Source organism: Electrophorus electricus, chromosome 4 (assembly GCF_013358815.1).
Source record: "Electrophorus electricus isolate fEleEle1 chromosome 4, fEleEle1.pri, whole genome shotgun sequence".
NCBI lineage: Eukaryota > Metazoa > Chordata > Actinopteri > Gymnotiformes > Gymnotidae > Electrophorus > Electrophorus electricus.
Window position 1 is genome coordinate 7457103 of NC_049538.1, and position 19601 is coordinate 7476703.

Below are 19601 nucleotides of genomic sequence, written 5' to 3' on the forward strand. Positions count from 1 at the left end.
CACGAATTCCGACTGAGTGGAATTCAATATCTCAGGGAGCCCGTGTCAGACGTGCCGACGGGGAGCACGAAATGGCGGCCCGGCAGTCGATACAGAAGTTGCACCCGCCGCTCACTATTTGTCTTGACACTGTACATGCTCAGCTCTCACGTGAAGCTGCTGACAGCATGTTGGCTTTTGCTTCATTGTGTGTGTGTGTGTGTGTGTGTGTGTGTGTGTGTGTGTGTGTGTGTGTGTGTGGCTTCTTTAATATGGAAGGGTGTTCTCTGTGATAAGGATCATGCTGCCATCAGTTTGAGTGACATGACCATGCTCTAGGTAGAGTGTCTGTTCGTCACAAGAGAGTGAGTAAACAGGGCTGTGCAGTCTTAGCCTGCTGCTTATCATTGACGTGACACTTTTGCAGTTCTCTACAACCGCTGAGAACTTTTTGTGGGGTGGTTTTGTCACTCTAGGAGTCACTCACACGCATAATGTGTCATAATGTGGGTACTGTACGCATGGCTATCTTTTACAGAGGCTCCGCGCTTCTCCAAAGGGGAAGTAGTAAATGCTAAACTTAAATTCAGGTTTAAACATTCGTTTAAAGCATTCAAAAACCTGCAACGAAGGAAAAGAAAAATACTGGAAAGAAATGTGGACGTAGTTCTGGTTTACCACTTAAGTGCTCATGAATACACATGATGCCAGAACTGAGGATTGCAGAACACTGACCTGAGAAATGTTTGAAGTGAACACAACACATTTTGGTCAAGACATTTCCCCAGACCACACACTGAGCCTATATATATATATATATATAAACTTTATATATATATATATATATATATATATATATATATATATATATATATATATATATATATATATATATATATAAAGTTTGTGGTTTTTTTGCAAATTGTAGTCCAATAGGTCTCCCCATAAGCTGACTTGTCCCAGTCGTGCAGACCTCAGGATGTGTACCATATCATTATCCGCTTGTACATCCACAACACTTTGCTTGTTCACTAGTTCAATGCCATATTGTTGCAACACACTCTCAGGCCCAATATAGTTGATGGATTTCAGCTCGTGAATATTCATGCGGCATCAAGTCGTCATCGGATTTCACACATGAGGAGCGCGGGCGGGGGCCGGGCCGTTCCTTTCACTCGAATTCGGCCTGCTATGAATGGGGAGGAATATGCGCTCTGCGCTCATTGATAGCATCTTTAGCTCGAGGTAATGGAGACTCTTTCTTCAACTCGGGCCGCATGAATAATGACTTCATCCGATCCCGATCCCAGCCTCGCCAGGATTTATTGTTTCGGCTTCATAAAGGGGGATTCCTCGCTTTCAGCCGGGAACTGCGTCTTGTGTCTTAATTTTGCTTCATTCTAATCCTCCCCCCCCACCCCACCCTCCCTGTCTCTCCCCCGCACCACCCCCGCCCTCCCTGTCTCTCCCCCGCACCACCCCCGCCCTCCCTGTATCTCCCCCGCACCACCCCCGCCCTCCCTGTATCTCCCCCGCCCTCCCTGTCTCTCTACCACCACCCCCGCCCTCCCTGTCTCTCTACCACCACCCCCGCCCTCCCTGTCTCTCTACCACCACCCCCGCCCTCCCTGTCTCTCTACCACCACCCCCGCCCTCCCTGTCTCTCCCCCGCACCACCCCCGCCCTCCCTGTCTCTCTACCACCACCCCCGCCCTCCCTGTCTCTCTACCACCATCCCCACCCGCCTTGTCTCTCCCCCCCCCACCCCCGCCCTCCCTGTCTCTCCCCCGCACCACCCCCGCCCTCCCTGTATCTCCCCCGCACCACCCCCGCCCTCCCTGTATCTCCCCCGCACCACCCCCGCCCTCCCTGTCTCTCTACCACCACCCCCGCCCTCCCTGTCTCTCTACCACCACCCCCGCCCTCCCTGTCTCTCCCCCGCACCACCCCCGCCCTCCCTGTCTCTCTACCACCACCCCCGCCCTCCCTGTCTCTCCCCCCCACCACCCCCGCCCGCCCTGTCTCTCTACCACCATCCCCACCCCCGCCCGCCCTGTCTCTCTACCACCACCCCCGCCCGCCCTGTCTCTCCCCACCACCCCCGCCCTCCCTGTCTCTCTACCACCACCCCCAGCTTGTAACATGGTGCAGGCAGGAAGGGGCCGCTCAGCGTGCGCCTGCAGCCAACACCTCTCTCCCGAGCTCGCCCGGCTCAGACTGGGACGCCACCAGTAGCAACCCCCCTTTTTTTGTCCTACCCTGTCTCCCCCTCATTTTCAAGAAGCTTCTTTTTTTGTTGTTTTTGGGTTGTTTTTTTCCTTCCCCCCAGAGAGCCACGTTGTGTGTTGCTGTTTTTATTGGCATGCTAGGATGAAAGAGCCCTGTGTTGTTGGGAGGCCGTGCAGCCGGAGGAAGGACTTCTTTTTGACATAATTTTCCCACATATTCCATTGGCTGAGGGGCGCACTTGAAAATGAAAGGGGAAGCTCGAGTGCTTTTGTCGGAAGGGCCGTCTCTATATGGAAGCGTTCCACTTTTTATTTTTTGCCTGTTTTGCCTCTAGTACTTTTCATTGAGATTGAGCAACAAGCGGGAGGTTTATGCAGAAATGCCACTCATCTGCGTCTTTATGCACACAAACACATATGCGTGCGAGCGCGCCTATACACACACACACACACACACACACACACACACACACACAGAGCATGAGAAATTCTGAGGTTTTGCACTTGACTGAGTTGTTGATGGACTCATTGTATGGGGATGTGTTATAAGTGGCTTTTTCTTTATGTGTTTTGAAAGATGATTAATTCTGTTGGGAAGAATTTTTTTAGACATTCATACCGTAATTCCACATCACCCAGACAGGGAGAGTGAGTGAGCTGGAATTTGAGCTGCATTCTTTAAGCTGACTTGGTACATACCTGGTGCTTTCAGAATTATCCATATGTTAAAGTGGCCATGAAAAGAAGTAAAAGCTTTGTACACGCCTGCCCTCCCTCCCTCTCTCTCTCTCTCTCTCTCTCTCTCTCCCTCCCTCCATCCCACTCTCTTTCCCTCTCTCAGGTAGGCTTGCTGGATCTGGAGCTGAACCGTCTGACCAAGGCACTGTTTCTGGCCCAGGTGGTGCTGTCCGTTGTCATGGTAGCACTGCAGGGCTTCGTCGGACCCTGGTTCCGGAACCTGTTCCGCTTTGTGGTTTTGTTTTCCTACATCATCCCCATCAGGTAGACGGCTTTGGTTACACGCCCTCCACCTACACATCCACAGAACTGTTAGGCCAAGACAGGGCCACAATCTGTATGAACCATGAACACAGCCAGTAAAAGAACTGAAAGTGAGTTTTATAAATCTGGCTGGTGTTAGAAATTAAGACTCCACGTGCGTGTGTGTGTGTGCGCTCCACAACCAGCCTGCGGGTGAATCTGGACATGGGCAAGTCGGCGTACGGCTGGATTATCATGAAAGACGAGAACATCCCTGGTACCGTGGTGCGGACCAGCACCATCCCCGAAGAGCTGGGCCGCCTGGTCTACCTGCTCACCGACAAGACGGGTACGGCTGCAATGCACAGGCCTTGTCTGAGGGAGGGGCTCCCCGAGTAGCACCCAAGCGCCCCGGGGGGGGCGGCCTTTGGGCCTCTGTCACTACGCGCTCGGCTGCTGCTAATGCGTTGCTCCCGCGTTTCTCCCTTACGCTCACGGGCGTGTCCCCCCCCCCCCCCCCCCCCCCCCCCAGGCACCCTCACGCAGAACGAGATGGTGTTCAAGCGCCTCCACCTGGGCACGGTGTCATACGGGACGGATACCATGGACGAAGTCCAGAGCCACATTGTGCAGTCCCACGCGCAGGTGAGACAGCAGTAAAACACAGAAAGCTTGGTTCTTCTGTCCTCTGGTCATGTGATCTCCGCCTTCACACACAGACCTCGCACTGAACACAAAGTGGCGCGGCAACAGATGGACTATAGAATTAAAGGCAAGGTGTAAGTGTGTAATAAAGTTCCACATTAATAATAATGAACAGTGATTCTTCCACTTTATTGTTAAAGAGAACTATGTGCATATGTGGTTGTGAGCATGAATGTGTGTGTGTGGTCTGTGAGTTGCATGTATTCTGTTCCAGCAACATGGTGGCCTAGTGGCAAAGCCATAGACCCCATTGATTTCTATGCCACAGCGCACAGCCCTTTATTACTGAAACGACGACATGAGTGACAGCTTAACTGGAAGTGCTGCAGCCCCAGAAATCCATCATTTCCTCATTATAGAGATGCCCCAGGGGGAGGGTTCACGCCGCGCGTAATGAAATCTGGGCGAAATTGAATTAGACAGGCATCAATAAACATAATGTCGTTTATTGATGACTGTGGCCTCATCTCGTCTGTGCTGGCTGCAGTCATGTGTGAGCTCTGTGTGTGAGTGCTGTGCCTGAGAGGCCAGAGACAGTGAGGGCCATGTTTGGCCCTGTGGAAGCCAGGAAGGCTTTCTTCTTTCGCCAGGTCGTTGGAACGGGCTCGCTCTTTGGCTTGGAACGAAAATGTTTGGTTGTGACCTGTGGCTCAGGCAGCGAGGTGCAGGGTGGAGGGTTATAGAACGTGGCCATGCGCACAGTGTGAGATTGGTGGGTTGGAGAACGTGGCCAGGTGAAGCGGCTTGAAAAGGTTGCAGGGCAGTGGGCTTCGCCTCTGCCAAACTTTGTGTGTGTGTGTGTGTGTGTGTGCCCGTGTTAGGGGTGAGGGGAGGCGTTTGTTTGAAGCCTGTCATCTCTTCTCCTCAGTGGAGCTCTCTGAGGGAAGAGGAGGCTAATCAGGAAAAATCACCTGCTCCAGTGGAGCAGAGCCCCACACACACACATGCACACACCACGCACACACACACACACACACACACACACACACAGAGAGACAGAAATGCAGCACTCGCAGCAGCTGGAGGTGTTGCAGCCTCCACGGACAGTTATGACAGGGGAAAGATGAATGATGTGTCTCGTTTGCGTCCCCCTTAGTCGGGTAGTTAACTGGTAGTTAAAGGCAAGGCATGAACATCTGTGACCTTTCTAAGATGACACCACGTTTTCCGTCCGGGATGTCTGAAAGCAGCAGCTCTGTGTGCTAAGAGGAGGACATTTTAGACGCACTTTGAAGGTTCGCTCACTTTGTTTGTGTACGATACAGAGCATGGTACGTACTCATGGAAATCTTTTTTCATACAGTTGTCTTTTGCTGATGCTTTCCCCCCTTTTAATGAAATAGTAATTAAAAGACTGAAATTATTGCTTTTGTAAGCCCACACAGAGTTGGGCATGTCATTTGAGCCAAGTGTTTTCACACGTATTTCTGTGTGTGTGTGTGTGTGTGTGTGTGTGTGTGTGTGCGCGCGCGCATGCCTTTCCGCTCCTCCAGCCGTGCTCGGTTGCATCCAGTGGCACTGGTGCCTCTGCCACGCCCTCCCACACGGCCACGCCCTCCGCCCCCAAGGTGCGCAAGAGTGTTGTAAGCCGTGTGCACGAGGCCGTTAAGGCCATCGCGCTGTGCCACAACGTCACGCCTGTCTACGAGACACGCACCGGCATGGCCGAGGCCGAGGGCACTGAGGCTGACCAGGACTTCGGCGACCACAACCGAACCTACCAGGCCTCCAGCCCTGATGAGGTCAGTGCCCTTGATACAACACCAAGCCCGGAGGTCCAGGCTACGGAGGCTTTCTCTCGGCTTGTTCAGAGCGCCTGGCAGAGAACGCACAGATTAGACTGGATTGATAAAATTAATAGATTGAACTGAGTGAAAAAAGCAGGGCTGTGTCTGCATCATACTTTTGGCCTTGTGTTAATCCCACACAGATTAAAAACTCTGGGAATCTAGGCGTTTTCCTTTTTGTGGAAGGATAGTCCCCACTCAGTGTCCCTGAAATCCGACTCCATCATTCTACGATTTCTTTACTTTCTCAGTGCTGGACTTCAAGGCCTGCCAGAACAGATAGCTCTATGATCCTAAAGAATAAGTCACGCTAATACACTGGCCTCTTGCCTTCTCAATGCTCTATATGTGTAATCCTATACACTCTGCTCTTTGACATTTATGACCACGCTAGCCTAGAATTTACCGCCCCATTGAATGGTAATATAGACGTAGATGTGTTATTAGAGAAATCTGAGAGGGAACTCAGTAAATATTGTCGGCAGGGAGGGCGTGAGCGGGTCACACGTGAGGAAGTTTTCTGTCGAGATACTTAGCATGTATTTATGGTTCAGTTGTTACTGTATAAGGGTGAGGGAAGAGAGAACCAAGAGCTCCTTGTACATAAGAGTCACAAAAACAACACACTGCATATTATCACAACAGCAGCTGTTGTTTTAGCTAAAAACTTGCATCTCTGACCGCAAGGTGCATCCCAACATCTCCCAAGCACTCCCTAGTACAGTTCCAGTATCTGAAGCGATGGCGGTATATTTCCAGATTACAGTTTACAGATTACAGATATTACAGTTCAGAGCAAATCCATTCACTGTAGCTCATCAGAATTTGACAAGCGCCCCGGGACATTCTCTCTCCTTGGGTCTTTCTGTGGAGAGTGTCTTTTAAGGGGTCAGCAAGAGATAAAGATCTGTTCCAGTGGAATTGCCTGTCCCCTCTTCTCACTTGATATGTCTATTTATTTACTTCCTTTAATGCTGGTGCGTTATCTTCACTGTTGTCTTCTCTGTGTGAGTGATCAATATTTAATTTTCTCAGGGAGGCTGGCGCTCTGCTCTACACCCCTCTGCCGCACGCGTGCACGCACGTCTACCTTTCAGTGGCTGCGTCCTCGAGCGAGCCCAAGGCCGTGATGGACGCGAGGGCGGGGCAATCTGGACAGAAGTTCCATATTGCGAAACTGTGGCAAAATATCGTTGTCACACTAAAAGTGAAACCGATTGTAATTTCCCAACATCCTAAATGTTCTATAAATACCCTAAAAATGCATTTATGGGTTTCATAGATGTGTTTTCCTTATGTGAACATGTGAGAGGAGCTTAATGGAGATCTGATGAGCATCATGCATGAGAAAGTGTATGAGGGCTTAATAGGGATTACGCACATTCTTGTTTTTTCCTGTGGAGAAATTTGCATAGTATCTGTTCACCTGTGTAAAGTAAGTAAATTAAATCACTGTAAATGAAGTCACTGAAGATGCAGATGCATCCTAAAACAAACACCAGCTGAAATCGAACTTTCTTTTAGATTGAGTGGTAGAATCCCATTCCCACGTGGATCTGGCCTCATTTGATATTTGACTGCTCTTGCTACTGTGCAGAAACACATTACATCTGTTCAAATGTCATTTTGATCCTGTATTTATTGTTTAATGTGAAAAAAAATATCTTAACCAACTATCACCTAATTTATCTGAAATATAACTAATTCATAACCTGGAAAGTGCTTTTTTATAAGTCTGTTTGATAATTTTTAATAAATTATTATTTATCCTATTTATTATTTTGTGGAAATTACCAGCTGGCTATGTACCCTGATCCCGGGTCCCGTGAGATTCCCACTGCAGCGCAGGCCTCCGGATGGGGGACGTGACTAAATGCTTTCCGTCCTTTCATGCCCTCCTCGCGACGCTCTGATCACGTTTCCTGTCACACGGGGTCTAATTATTAAAGAACAGCCTCGGTTTTTGTGTGCTAAGGAGTCCCAGGGTAACCTGCTCGTCCTCCCGTTTCCAAAGTGCTCGGTGCCTGGTGTTCGATTACAGCCGCTTCTGCCCTGCCGGAAAGATTCCCGTCTTTCTGAAGCTGCGTGGTACACAGCACCCTAAAATCGTCCACCCCTGCCCTTTGCCGTCATGCTGCCTGCCACATGTCCACACACAGGTGTTTTTAAGCAGTACAGGAAGGATAGGCTTGTCTTGTAGGATGGAGTCTCTGTGGGCGTCCTCACACCAGTCACTCGGGTGGTACGTGGGCAGTACGAGGTCTCCGAGAGGCTTTAGGACACCTGATGACAGAAGCGCAGAGGGAAGATAAAAACACATTTATGTTCCTTAGTAGGCATGATATAGGCATGTCTAGTACAGTATCAGAACACATGCTGTGAGCTTGACCATTTATAAAATAGCCTGCTGGGATCTCTACTTTGACTTAAAGAGCGAACACACACACACACACAAGCGCACACACAGATCCAGTGAGTCACTGACTCGCATGCTGGTTGTGTGTCGCATAGGTGGCTCTGGTGCGCTGGACGGAGAGTGTGGGGCTGACCCTGGTGAACCGAGACCTGACCTCTCTGCAGCTGAAGACTCCAGTGGGTCAGATCCTCACCTTCACCATCCTGCAGATCTTCCCCTTCACCTCTGAGAGCAAACGCATGGGCATCATCGTCAAGGTAGGGCTGCATCTGTGTGTGGGAGAGTGTGGATGTGTGCCTGTGTGCGGGGGGGTGGGGGCTCTCGGGATGTGTGTGTGGGGGGGGGGTCTGTGGATGTGTTTTGTGTGGGGGTGTGTGTGTATGTGTGTTTGGGAGAGTGGATGTGGGGGGGGGGGGGGATGCACGTGGATGTGTGCCTGGGGGGGGCGGGTTGAAGGGTGCCTATGTGTGTGTGAGTGTGTGGATTTGTGCCTGTGTGGGGGGGGCGGTGTGTAGATATGTGTCTTTGGGTCTGTGTGTGGCTGTGTGTGGATTTGTGCCTGTGTGTGGGGGGTGTGTGTAGATGTCTGTATGTGTGTGTGGGTCTGTATGCGGGTGTGTGTAGATGTGTGCCTGTGTGTGTGTGTGTGTGGGGGGGGGGGGTGTGTGTGGATGTATTCCAGTGTGTGTGCGTGCCTGTGTGTGGATGTGAGCACTCGCAGTCCTGTCAGTCTCTGACACCATGATGTGATCACGTACGTCTGTGTGTGACCTCATGCACTAGTGCATATCATTTGTGTTTAAGAATGTATTTTAACCTCAGTCTTCCAACAGTGCCTGTTTGATCTGATTGTTGAGTGTTTAGTCATCTCCTCCCATCATGACCACACTGTACTTTCTGAGGGAGGTGCCAAACCAAGCAGAGGTTCTTTCATGGTCGTTTTAAACTTGGTTTTTTTAAGTATTTGTTCTTTTGTATGCATGAACCATTTAGGAGGAGGCCACAGGTGAGATCACCTTTTACATGAAGGGAGCGGACGTTGCCATGGCCAGCATAGTGCAGTACAACGATTGGCTGGAGGAAGAGGTAAAAGGTCATGACCGATTGCCACAGGGCCTGGGGCTGAGCCCATCACATATCCCGTTGCCATGGTTATAATGCAGTTGGCAGGACAAGCTCAATGGGTCACTGGAGGTGACCAATTGATGAGTGGCCTGAATAAAAAAAATTTTTTAAAGAGTTTCTGGAGGGCGGTAAAGGACAGCGTGTCATTAATTCTAACTGGGTGTTGTGGGTGGGTGGATGATGTCGGTGGGTGATGTGATGTAGTTGGTGAGGATGGCCTTGTCAATAAGCAATCATAGCATAACAGTCAGCTTGACAGCTTTTCATTTCAAAAACAAACCGCTGCCCCACTTTGTTTTAGTTAAGTGCTATGTGACAGACCCCATGCTACATTTTGCAATGGTGATTCTCTCTCTGTGGGTGCTAAAGAGGAGTGTGCTCACGTGTGTGTGTGTGTGTGTGTGTCCACCCCCCAGTGTGGAAACATGGCCAGGGAGGGGCTTCGCACGTTGGTGGTGGCTAAGAAGTCTCTGTCGGAAGAGCAGTATCAGGACTTTGAGGTGCAGACCTGCCCTCCTCATGACTGACCTTCCACTGCCCCGCCCCCCCCAGCACAGTTGTGATTACGCTCAAATTTCTGCTTTTTCTCTCTCTCTCTCTCTCTCTCTCTCCCCCCCCTACTCTCCTCCTTCCTTCCCTCTCTCGCTCTGTAGAGTCGCTATAACCAGGCAAGGTTGAGCCTGTACGACCGGGCCCTGAAGGTGGCAGCGGTGGTGGAGAGCCTGGAGCGGGAGATGGAGCTGCTGTGTCTGACTGGGGTGGAGGACCAGCTGCAGACCGACGTCAGGCCTACGCTGGAGCTCCTCCGCAACGCCGGCATCAAGGTCCGCCTCGGCCGCCCTGGCATTAGCCTCCGCGCCCTAACTCTGCCCGCAGCACCGCGACGGCCCGGCGCGGGCAGTGTTTGCCTCGCCCTCAGATCTCCCGTGTTCTCTTTCAGATCTGGATGTTGACCGGAGACAAGCTGGAGACAGCCACATGCATAGCCAAAAGCTCCCGCCTGGTGGCCCGAAGTCAGGACATCCACGTCTTCAGGCCGGTGGGTGGGACCTTGTCAGCCGCCAGCACCTAACAAAATAACCATGAAATGCAGTTCCAGTTTTGAACTGACAGTTGCTGGCCGTGTGGGTGGCATGCGCTTCCTGCCAGCAGGTGTCCAACCGAGTGGAGGCCCACCTGGAGCTGAATGCCTTCCGGAGGAAGCATGACTGTGCGCTGGTCATCTCGGGCGACTCCCTGGAGGTAGGCTGCCGCTAGCATGTCTCCGTCACCGGCTCCGTCTATGGCTGGCCCCGGACCCGGTGACCTTGCGTGTGGGCGGGTGTGTTCCCTGCAGGTGTGTTTGCGTTACTACGAGCACGAGTTGGTGGAGCTGGCGTGTCAGTGCCCCGCCGTGGTCTGCTGCCGCTGCTCACCCACACAGAAGGCCCAGATCGTCCGGCTGCTCCAGCAGCACACAGCCAACAGGACGTGTGCCATCGGTCAGTTATCGAGCATGCACAGACTCACTTCATGCACACCTCTCTCTTCTTTCCATTCCATTTATTCCATTCTTTTATTTCAGCAACACGTTTAAGCATACCGTGGAACGTTCACACGTGTAGCGGGCTCGGAGCTCCTGCCAGCAGTTGCTGATGTGTACACCTGCGTATGACTTACAAGCAAGACGTTCTTGTGCTCTAACGTTTAAATGCTGTCCCCTGTCCCTCTGTGCTCAGGAGATGGAGGGAACGATGTCAGTATGATCCAGGCTGCAGACTGTGGTATTGGCATCGAAGGGAAGGTAACATCGGTCACAGTAAAGTTGCCATGAGTAATACTTTCATGTTTTTTACATTTACTCAGTTCCAAATGTGACCTCCTGAATTGCTGTGTTCTATTGTCTGCATGTGACTCACTGTTATGCACCAGAGGACTCTAACCCAGGCATGGGGGGCCCTCACCTAGCATGTGTGTGTGTGTGTCCTGTTCAGCTCTCAAACCTTCAGAGCTTGGTTTTAGGAGCTAGTTATGGACATTTGGAAGCTCTCATAGTATTCGTCATTCTAGCTCTCTCTGAAAATGGTTACAGATGGTGGTCGAAAGAAGGTATTGGGGGAAACCTTAAATGGTTATAAATGTGTGCCCGCACCGACTGTTCCATGTATTTTGTGTGTGTGTGTGTGTGTGTGTGTGTGTGTGTCTGCGCGCGTGCGTGTGGGGCTGTGAGCAGGAGGGCAGGCAGGCGTCTCTGGCGGCCGACTTCTCCATCACACAGTTCAAGCACATCGGCCGCCTGCTGATGGTTCACGGCCGCAACAGCTACAAGCGCTCCGCCGCCCTCGGTCAGTTCGTCATGCACCGCGGCATGATCATCTCCGCCATGCAGGTAGTACGCCCGTGTGCACGCCCACTGCTGGACACCTTACGGCGCCACTCTAAACCTTAAACTTTTACACTGCGGTTAAATTTCACGGTTTGGACTGGACTTAAATTGCACCCTAGGTCATAGTTTGGACATGAATCGATATTTACCTACAAGTTGAGGTGGGGAGAAATAGAAAGAGAAAGCAAGGGAAAGCCACAGACAGACAGGCAGCTCATGACAGCACTGAAGACTGATTTGGCTCTTTGCTCTTTTTCTCAGGCTGTTTTTTCCTCCATCTTCTACTTTGCGTCCGTGCCCTTGTACCAAGGGTTCCTCATGGTGGGGTATGTCATCCACAACACCCTCATACCTCTTCATGCACGTTCGTGTGTCTATAGGGCTCTCTAACAGGGCCCCAACTGAATAGTGAATTTGTACCAAGTTGACAGCGCTTACGTGTGTGTGTGTGTGTGTGTGTGTGTGTGTGTGTGTGTGTGTGTGTGTGTGTGTGTGTGTGTGTGTGCTCATGTATGTGTGTGTGTGCTCGTGTGTGTGTGCTCGTGTGTGTGTGCTCGTGTGTGTGTGCTCGTGTGTGTGTGCTCGTGTGTGTGTGTGTGTGTGTGTGTGTGTGTGTGTGTGTGTGTGTGTGTGTGTGTGTGTGCCCGGCCCATGCTGCAGTTATGCCACCATCTACACCATGTTCCCTGTCTTCTCCCTGGTGCTGGACCAGGACGTGAAGCCTGAGATGGCTTTGCTCTACCCCGAGCTCTATAAAGACCTCACCAAGGTAGCGGAACAGGACACACTCGCCTGTTCACTCACAGGCGCTTCTTCCAGAGGCTAAAGGAGAAGTTCAGTCTCATGCAAACTTTATGTACAGTGTACAAAAGCAGACGCCAGCTAGTGTAATCCAAAAGACATCATGCCCATTAGTGCCCGGTAGCGCTTTACTGTTAGCAACGTTAGCATGTTAACTCTGTTCTTTAAACGTCATAATGTGTAATTAATATTCCAACTTTGCCTCTCTCTTCTGCTGCAGGGACGCTCGTTATCATTTAAAACCTTCTTTATTTGGGCCTTGATAAGTGTTTATCAAGGTAAGTTTTTTGTGTGTGTGTGTGTGTGTGGGTGTGTGTGTGGTGTGTGTGTGTGTGTGTGTGTGTGTGTGTGGTACTAGACTATCCTTTACACATAGTTGCCTTTCTGCTGGCAGCATAGTCATGTATCACTTCTGCAAGTGTCTGTGTGTCATTCAGCTATATCATCTAGCTCAGTCAGGTCCATTGACTCACCTGTCAGAAACCCACCTGCACTCTCCAGGCCCCTGTGAACCTCCAACACAACAAAAGTAAGACCTAAACTACCCAAAATGGCCATTTATTGAAATCGAGGCTGCACGTTTCCCCCAGACCGCGTGGGCGACACATTTCTCTGCCCCGTAAGCGGATCCGTCCACCAGGTCGCTGGCCCCGTCCGAGCGTGACGTGGCGGCCGTGCTCCTGCTTTTTAATTAAACCTCAATGCTCAGAGAAAAGCCTCGGAGAAGCGGGGCAGAGGTAGGGGGGAGGGGGCGCGAGTGACGCCCGCACTTCATCCAGCAGTTAACCCCGAGGAATGTCCCAGGTCCTACTCCACGGGCCGAGGGGCAATTATACCACCAGACCATTAGGCCCTTTATGATTCAAACGAAAGAGGAGATGGCTACAGTAGGCAGGGAGACAGGCAGGCGTGCTAGGAGCAGGAGCTGTGGAGCTCAGCCCGCACACAGGCTGCCCTCTGACGTGCAAATCCTGGTAAATCTAGATGCCAGCAGACATTTGTTCATTGTACAATATTGGCAAACCAGACATTAAAAGCTGTATAGCTGCTGTAACCCAATATAGCAAGCATTCAAACAAGGAGCTTATTACGCACAGCAATCTAATCGTCCCGAATGCCAGTCTTAACTGTCGCTGCTCCTACCTGTGTCCACCAGGGGGCATCCTGATGTATGGGGCGCTGGTGCTCTTCGACCAGGAGTTCGTGCACGTGGTGGCCATCTCGTTCACGGCGCTGGTGCTGACCGAGCTGCTGATGGTGGCCCTGACCGTGCGCACCTGGCACTGGCTCATGGTGATGGCTGAGTTCCTCAGCCTGGGCTGCTACCTCGCCTCGCTCGCCTTCCTCAACGAGTACTTCGGTAAGAGCCCGCCGAAGCTCAGGCTCCTGCACGCCCGAGTTGGCCAGCAGAGGAAGCCCCCCCCATCCCTCCTTTGAGTCTTGGTTCCTCTCAAGGTTTCTTCATCATGCTCTAGGGAGTTTTTGCTTGCCACTGTCGCCCTTGACTTGCACACTGCTTCGTAAAGCTGCTTTATGACAACAACTGTTGTAAAAAGCACTAGGTAAATACATTTGACTTTGACTTTGTATGCTTGCTGCTTGCTTTTGAGAGTATTTAAGGTGATATTCATATACTCAGTTAATATTAATAAGCCTTACTTATGTGGATCTTTCATACTAAGATAATGTATTGGTCAGATCATTATTGCAGTTATAATTAAGAGACATTTTAGAGTTTTCTTTCTTTGGGATCAGATATCATCGGCTGGGTTTCAGCCTTCCTCCATTTCCCTGATTTTACTTTGAGTGAAGGCCCTGTTCACAGAGGTCCATCCGGGCAGATGCTGAGCACACGTGCCCGCAGATCGTCTCGTGCTTCCGCTCCTTAACGTTCCCTTTCTCTCTCTCTTCCTTCTCTCTCTCTCTCTCTTTCCCTGCTGCTTCTCTCTGGGGCTTTCTCTCAGGCATAGGTAGAGTGTCCTTAGGAGCGTTCTTGGGTAGGTCCTCTGTTGCCGGCCTGTGCTGAACCTCTCTCACGTCTCTTTCCCTCGTCTTGGCCACACACTTCGATCGTACCACTCCCCCTCCGCCATCTCTCACCGCCTTGTGTCGTAATGCGCTCCTGGACGATCCGGAGTCGCGCGCCGTCCCGTGAATCAGCGTTACCCGCCCTTCTCATTTTCTGGAACGTTCCACCGCCCCATACTCACCACCCCCCACAGCCGGTGCGCTGCTCCCGGTGGTGCCAATTGCCAGCAGGATGGCTGATGCTGAACTCTCTCTCTCTATTCTCCTCCAGATCTGTCGTTTATTGCGACGGGAGCGTTCCTGTGGAAGGTGTGTGTGATCACATTGGTCAGCTGCCTGCCTCTCTACATCATCAAATACCTGAAACGCAAGTTCTCCCCACCCAGCTACTCTAAACTTTCCTCCTGAATGTGCGCCCGGGGCAAACGTTGCGCATTTATAAGCGTATATAGCGGCTTTGAGACACTCGTACAGCAGCTACGACAGTAAATCGCACGGCGGCTTTAACTATCTGGGGCTTGGACTATTTGGTTGGAACTCTGGATTCTGTAAATGCGTTATCAAGCTGTTATTTACGGTTTATAAGTGCCTAATTAATGTGTTATGCCTTGTTTGCCTCGTACTGCAAAGTACTGCGTCACAGCGCTTTTTTTTTAAATTGGCTTGTAGATGATTCATGTGGGCTGTCACAGGAGAAAATGCAACAGTCCTGTGAGTACTTGAAAAGATTAAGCACAAAAATGACCAAGAATTAAGTGGTTATTAAGAGAACCTTCAAAATCCCTGACGTGACAAGTGTTTGATGGTTACCTCTTCTGTTTCTGTCCACTCCACTTCTAATCTATAATCTGTTTACTTTTTGTGATTTTTTTTTTTTGTTTCTTATGAGGATTTGGAGATTTTTCTAGGCTTTCATTTATGTTATTTGGTGGTTTACATAGCAGCAGTTTGAGTGGAGATTTGTGAAGTCCTCAGGAGGTAATTATTAAGCCTTTATCAAAATAATGTAACTACTACTGCTGAGAGCCTGTAAAATGTGTGTGTGTGTGTGTGTGTGTGTGTGTGTGTTTCCCTCAGCTGTAGTCTTCCTTTGTAAATGGTTTTCTGAACGCTGCTGGTTGTAGGATTGTTGACTGATGCTTTTTGAGGCCATTTTGTATTCTGCTTGCCTGTGATGCTGTGTGTGCAACGGATTCACAGTGGGCAGCTCGGAGTGACCAGATCACAAGCACAGTATGACTACCCCACAGAGACACCAGCTACAGAGTGCAAGGAAGGGGCCCAAGCCCCATGCGACCCCCACAGTAGGACCTTAGTCGTTAGGGAGCAAGATCTTCGTAACAGACTTTCCTGTGTGTGTGATTATCGTGCACGCGTTCAAAAAGCACTGGCCATTTCAGCTGGGGATTTAACAGACTCCACATTTGCCTGCTCACCATGAACGCTTAGTTACATCAGTGCTAAGAACAGAGACCTCCAGAGTTACGACCTGAATGTAACATAACTAGTGCTGAAAATCATGTGATTTAATTCCTTATGGTATCAACAAAGGTTTATGTGTGAGTTAAACTGAAACATTGCAACATGAAATGGTTGTTTAAATTCCAGGCGTGCATGTTTGGGGTGTGTGCTCCAGTTGCCCATGTGTGTACACACTTCATCAACTACATTGCTGTCGCAGCGTGATCACAATCAGAGGGCCGAAATCATGATCACTGGACTTGATCTTTCTCTTCTAAAACTGGTGTAATTTGAGTTGATTCAGTGAAATGAATATTTTGCCTCACTTTGTGCACTAAGTCGTCGACCAGTTTGCTTGAGGATGAGTTTTATCATTCTCTCTTTGTATATGTGTGTGTGTGTGTGTGTGTGTGTGTGTGTGTGTGTGTGTATACGTGTGCATGCGTGCATGCAAGAGCATTTTCAGTTATAAAAAAAGGGAACTGTAAACTTGTATAGTGGGTTTGTTTGTTTTGGTTTTTTTTGCTTTTCTGTGTGTAATGATTGTTTGGCATGCATTTCAGTTGTGCTGTATTCTGATTAATCTTCCAGTGTCTGATCTTGTTGTCTTGTCTTCATGGAGCGAACTGTTGTTGATTTTTTTATTCTGTTATAGTATTTGGTGGTTTTTGAAGGCGCTACTTTTATACAAAAGTATTTAATGTTTAAGGAGTAAATTAACCTGCTGAAGTGTTACTGTGGTGATAACAATTGAAGCCTTTGCTTTTGGTGAGCTTGCTGTCAGTGTCAAAACACTTTTTTTAATGTTTTGATTTACATTGTCAGTGTTACTTGTTGATTAAACATATGGTTAAATAGAGCAATAGATTTAATAAAATTAATACTTAATAAAATCGTAAACAATCTGTGTTGATTTCCGTTATGTTGTGTCATGTGAGATATGGTCTAATAACCTTAAGATGCAATCATGGTTCACAATTGGTAGTTTCGAATAGTGTTTATTTTTGTCCACTAGGTGGCGGTAGGTTAGCATTTACTGTTTCTGATTATCCATCTCCCTCCTGAAATGTCTCTCTCTAATCGCATATCTTTGTACATTCTAAGATAAATATATTTGAAGTAGTAGCACTGTATGGTCTTTTAAAGTCCATTTAGATGCCATATCACTTTGAAAAGATTAAGAATTACCTGTATTCCTAACTTGTTTACATTTTATATATATATTTCCAATGCATTCTTGATCATTTATAGATTCTCTCTGGTAATTTTAATGTTTGACAAATTACGTCATATGCAAATGATTATTGATAATGTACGGAACTACTGACATATTGAAAATGTACTTTTGATGTATTTAGCCTTAACCTATTATACTGTGTTGGACTTTATTCTAAATTAATTCAGTAGTCATGCTGTACCCATCTTAGGAGATCCAGAAAATATGTTATGAATAACCTACTCCCATACTCATGCATTTAGTCAGCTCTCTACAGCAGGAAATGTGTGGTTTATGGGGACCTTATGCTAATGTGATGGTCCACTGGTTCTAACAATTTAGGAACATGCCCTTTCATCTCCCTTACTCTCTCTCCATCTTTCTGATTTGGTATATTCCCAGTAAATACACAGCAGCCTTCATGTATGCACCCGTGTGCTAAAGTTGCTCAAATGTTTTGAAATTTGAGCTGCTGTGTTGTACATATTGTACATGAATTGTAAATCTGATATGTAGATCAGAAACATGTAGTGGCATGCTGTGTATGTTGGTATAAACCAATTATGGTCATTGGTTCTGACTATTTAGATTGTATAATGATCTTATTGCTAAAGCTTTAATGTTGGACTGCATACAAAATAATGGGGTTCTGTGTATTGGCTAATTCTTCGGCGATGTCTCTTGGTCGGTTAGCAGGCTCTCAGACCTTCAGGGTCATGTGTGTTGATGATTCTGTGTGGAGTCATCACCTGGCTCCAACAGTCCTGTATCATGGTCTAGTCACCAAAAACCTGGCATAGGAATTCTGGGGACTAAAAATAGCAGAGTCAAAGCAAGTCGTTTGCGGGCCGATACGTTCGAGCATTTACCCATCATCTGTGATTAGCAGATCACAGGGCCAGCACTCGTGGGAGCCTTTCCTGGAACTCTGTCATTATGCAATTCTGAGTCTGCGACAGGATAAACGCGAGATGCTCAAATAAACAGTGCTTTTAAATTGGTTCCAGAAACCGAAAAGCAGCCTCACTTTCTCACTTGTTCTTCTTTTTCTTGAAGAGCATAGGGCCCTTACTTGAGGCTTCACTTGAGTGAGAACTGCACTACATCCGTGTCTCATAGGCTTTGCTCTTTTTGATTTGGAGCCTGTGACGACGACCTCGGCCTCAGTTTGGTTTGGTTGGAGCAAGCTGCTCTCTGTCCGGTTCCTTAAGCCTGAAGGATGGCTGGTGAGCATCATTGTCATCTGGTTCTACAGATGTGAATAATCATGTGTCCTCTGCAGAACTGGCAAGTCAGGCCTTTCTTAACAGATGACCTTGCTATGCATTAGAAAAACTGAATGCTTTTTCTTAATTTTGCCCTTAAGTGAAGCACCTGAATGTAAAGTCAGAAACATGATGACTGTCAGTGTTAATCTAAGATCATTCACTGCTCCTACTGAAGGAAGACTAGTAACCATCTTTCTGACTATGAAAAAACATCCAAAGTTTCTCTACACGTGCAAATAAACATCAAGACTCTCAGGATCAATACATGCTCCTGACTCTTCACTGCTAAAAGCTGTCTGTGATATTCTAAAATCATTCTGATTTTTTGTCTAAAACTGCTTTGGCCAAAATGTTCCTGCGTGTATGCTCATGTTTGACTTTACCTGTTGGAGAGGTTTTTAGAACGTTCTAATTCAGGCTGTTTAGGACTTGAAGAGACTACTTGATTAGAGCAAACATCCGGAAGGCCAGTTGTTGAACAACTGAGCGGTTGAATTTTGTTCCCATGGTGGTGTTGGAATATTAATAATCTCACAATAAAAATCACAAAACAGGTTTCCATAAACATAAACCAGGCATGAAAACGCATAATCTATAAAAGTAATATATAGTTGAAAACAAGTTAATTTCTTTTATTCACCATGTTATGTCAAATGCATTTATACATATACTTGTTTGCATTTTTTTTCATTTAAAGTTACATTAACTTTATTACACTTACACTACTTGTTCGTTCTTGTTACATTATTTTATTCTGTACACCCTTGTGTAATTCTGGTGGAGTTACTTTGGTCAGCAACTTTCTTCTAAAATAGCACTGGCCAAACTTAGAACAGCAGCTTTCATCTCCAACTGTTGCTCAATCCTCTCAGTGTTGTGGGGTTCTTAGTCAGTGTTGTGTCTGGGCCCCATGACGGAGCTGCATGCTGAGGCCCTCGGCCTAAGGGAGCTCATGCTAGCCCAGAAATCCGTCCCTCTTGAAAGGCGGCCACTGTTGCCCAGCAACAGGCTTACACAACAGGAAACAGACTGGGGGATTCCGTCACTGGGCCACAGTCAAAGAGAGCATTGACTGGAGACAGGAAGACTATGTAGAGTGGAGGGGAGGGGAGCTCCAAAACCAAGGCCATTGCCATGTAAACACTCCCTTATACTGCTTTTAAAGTTTCTACTTTAAGCACTTTATATGCTTCACATTTTATTTTTAAATGTGGCCTGAGTTTTATGACATGGGCTAATGA

At 48.4% G+C, this 19601-nt stretch overlaps 1 protein-coding gene across 4 annotated transcripts in view; it reads left to right on the plus strand.

The window, feature by feature from the left end:
* Positions 1-16764, plus strand: part of atp9b (ATPase phospholipid transporting 9B) — a 32036-nt gene extending 15272 nt beyond the window's left edge. Inside the window, exons 12-30 of one of the 4 annotated variants that reach the window (XM_035525277.1) lie at positions 3049-3209; positions 3395-3537; positions 3721-3833; positions 5387-5635; positions 8192-8353; positions 9090-9182; positions 9638-9721; positions 9875-10045; positions 10162-10260; positions 10371-10463; positions 10558-10702; positions 10940-11004; positions 11434-11589; positions 11848-11912; positions 12247-12355; positions 12608-12665; positions 13544-13747; positions 14352-14384; positions 14687-16764. In XM_035525277.1, coding sequence (XP_035381170.1) covers positions 3049-3209; positions 3395-3537; positions 3721-3833; positions 5387-5635; positions 8192-8353; positions 9090-9182; positions 9638-9721; positions 9875-10045; positions 10162-10260; positions 10371-10463; positions 10558-10702; positions 10940-11004; positions 11434-11589; positions 11848-11912; positions 12247-12355; positions 12608-12665; positions 13544-13747; positions 14352-14384; positions 14687-14823 — 2340 coding nt within the window. In that variant the 3' untranslated portion in view covers positions 14824-16764. The remainder of the gene's footprint in view (positions 1-3048; positions 3210-3394; positions 3538-3720; positions 3834-5386; positions 5636-8191; positions 8354-9089; positions 9183-9637; positions 9722-9874; positions 10046-10161; positions 10261-10370; positions 10464-10557; positions 10703-10939; positions 11005-11433; positions 11590-11847; positions 11913-12246; positions 12356-12607; positions 12666-13543; positions 13748-14351; positions 14385-14686) is intronic. The other 3 variants (XM_035525278.1, XM_035525279.1, XM_035525280.1) reach the window with 3 other exon arrangements.
* Positions 16765-19601: the final 2837 nt, after the last annotated feature.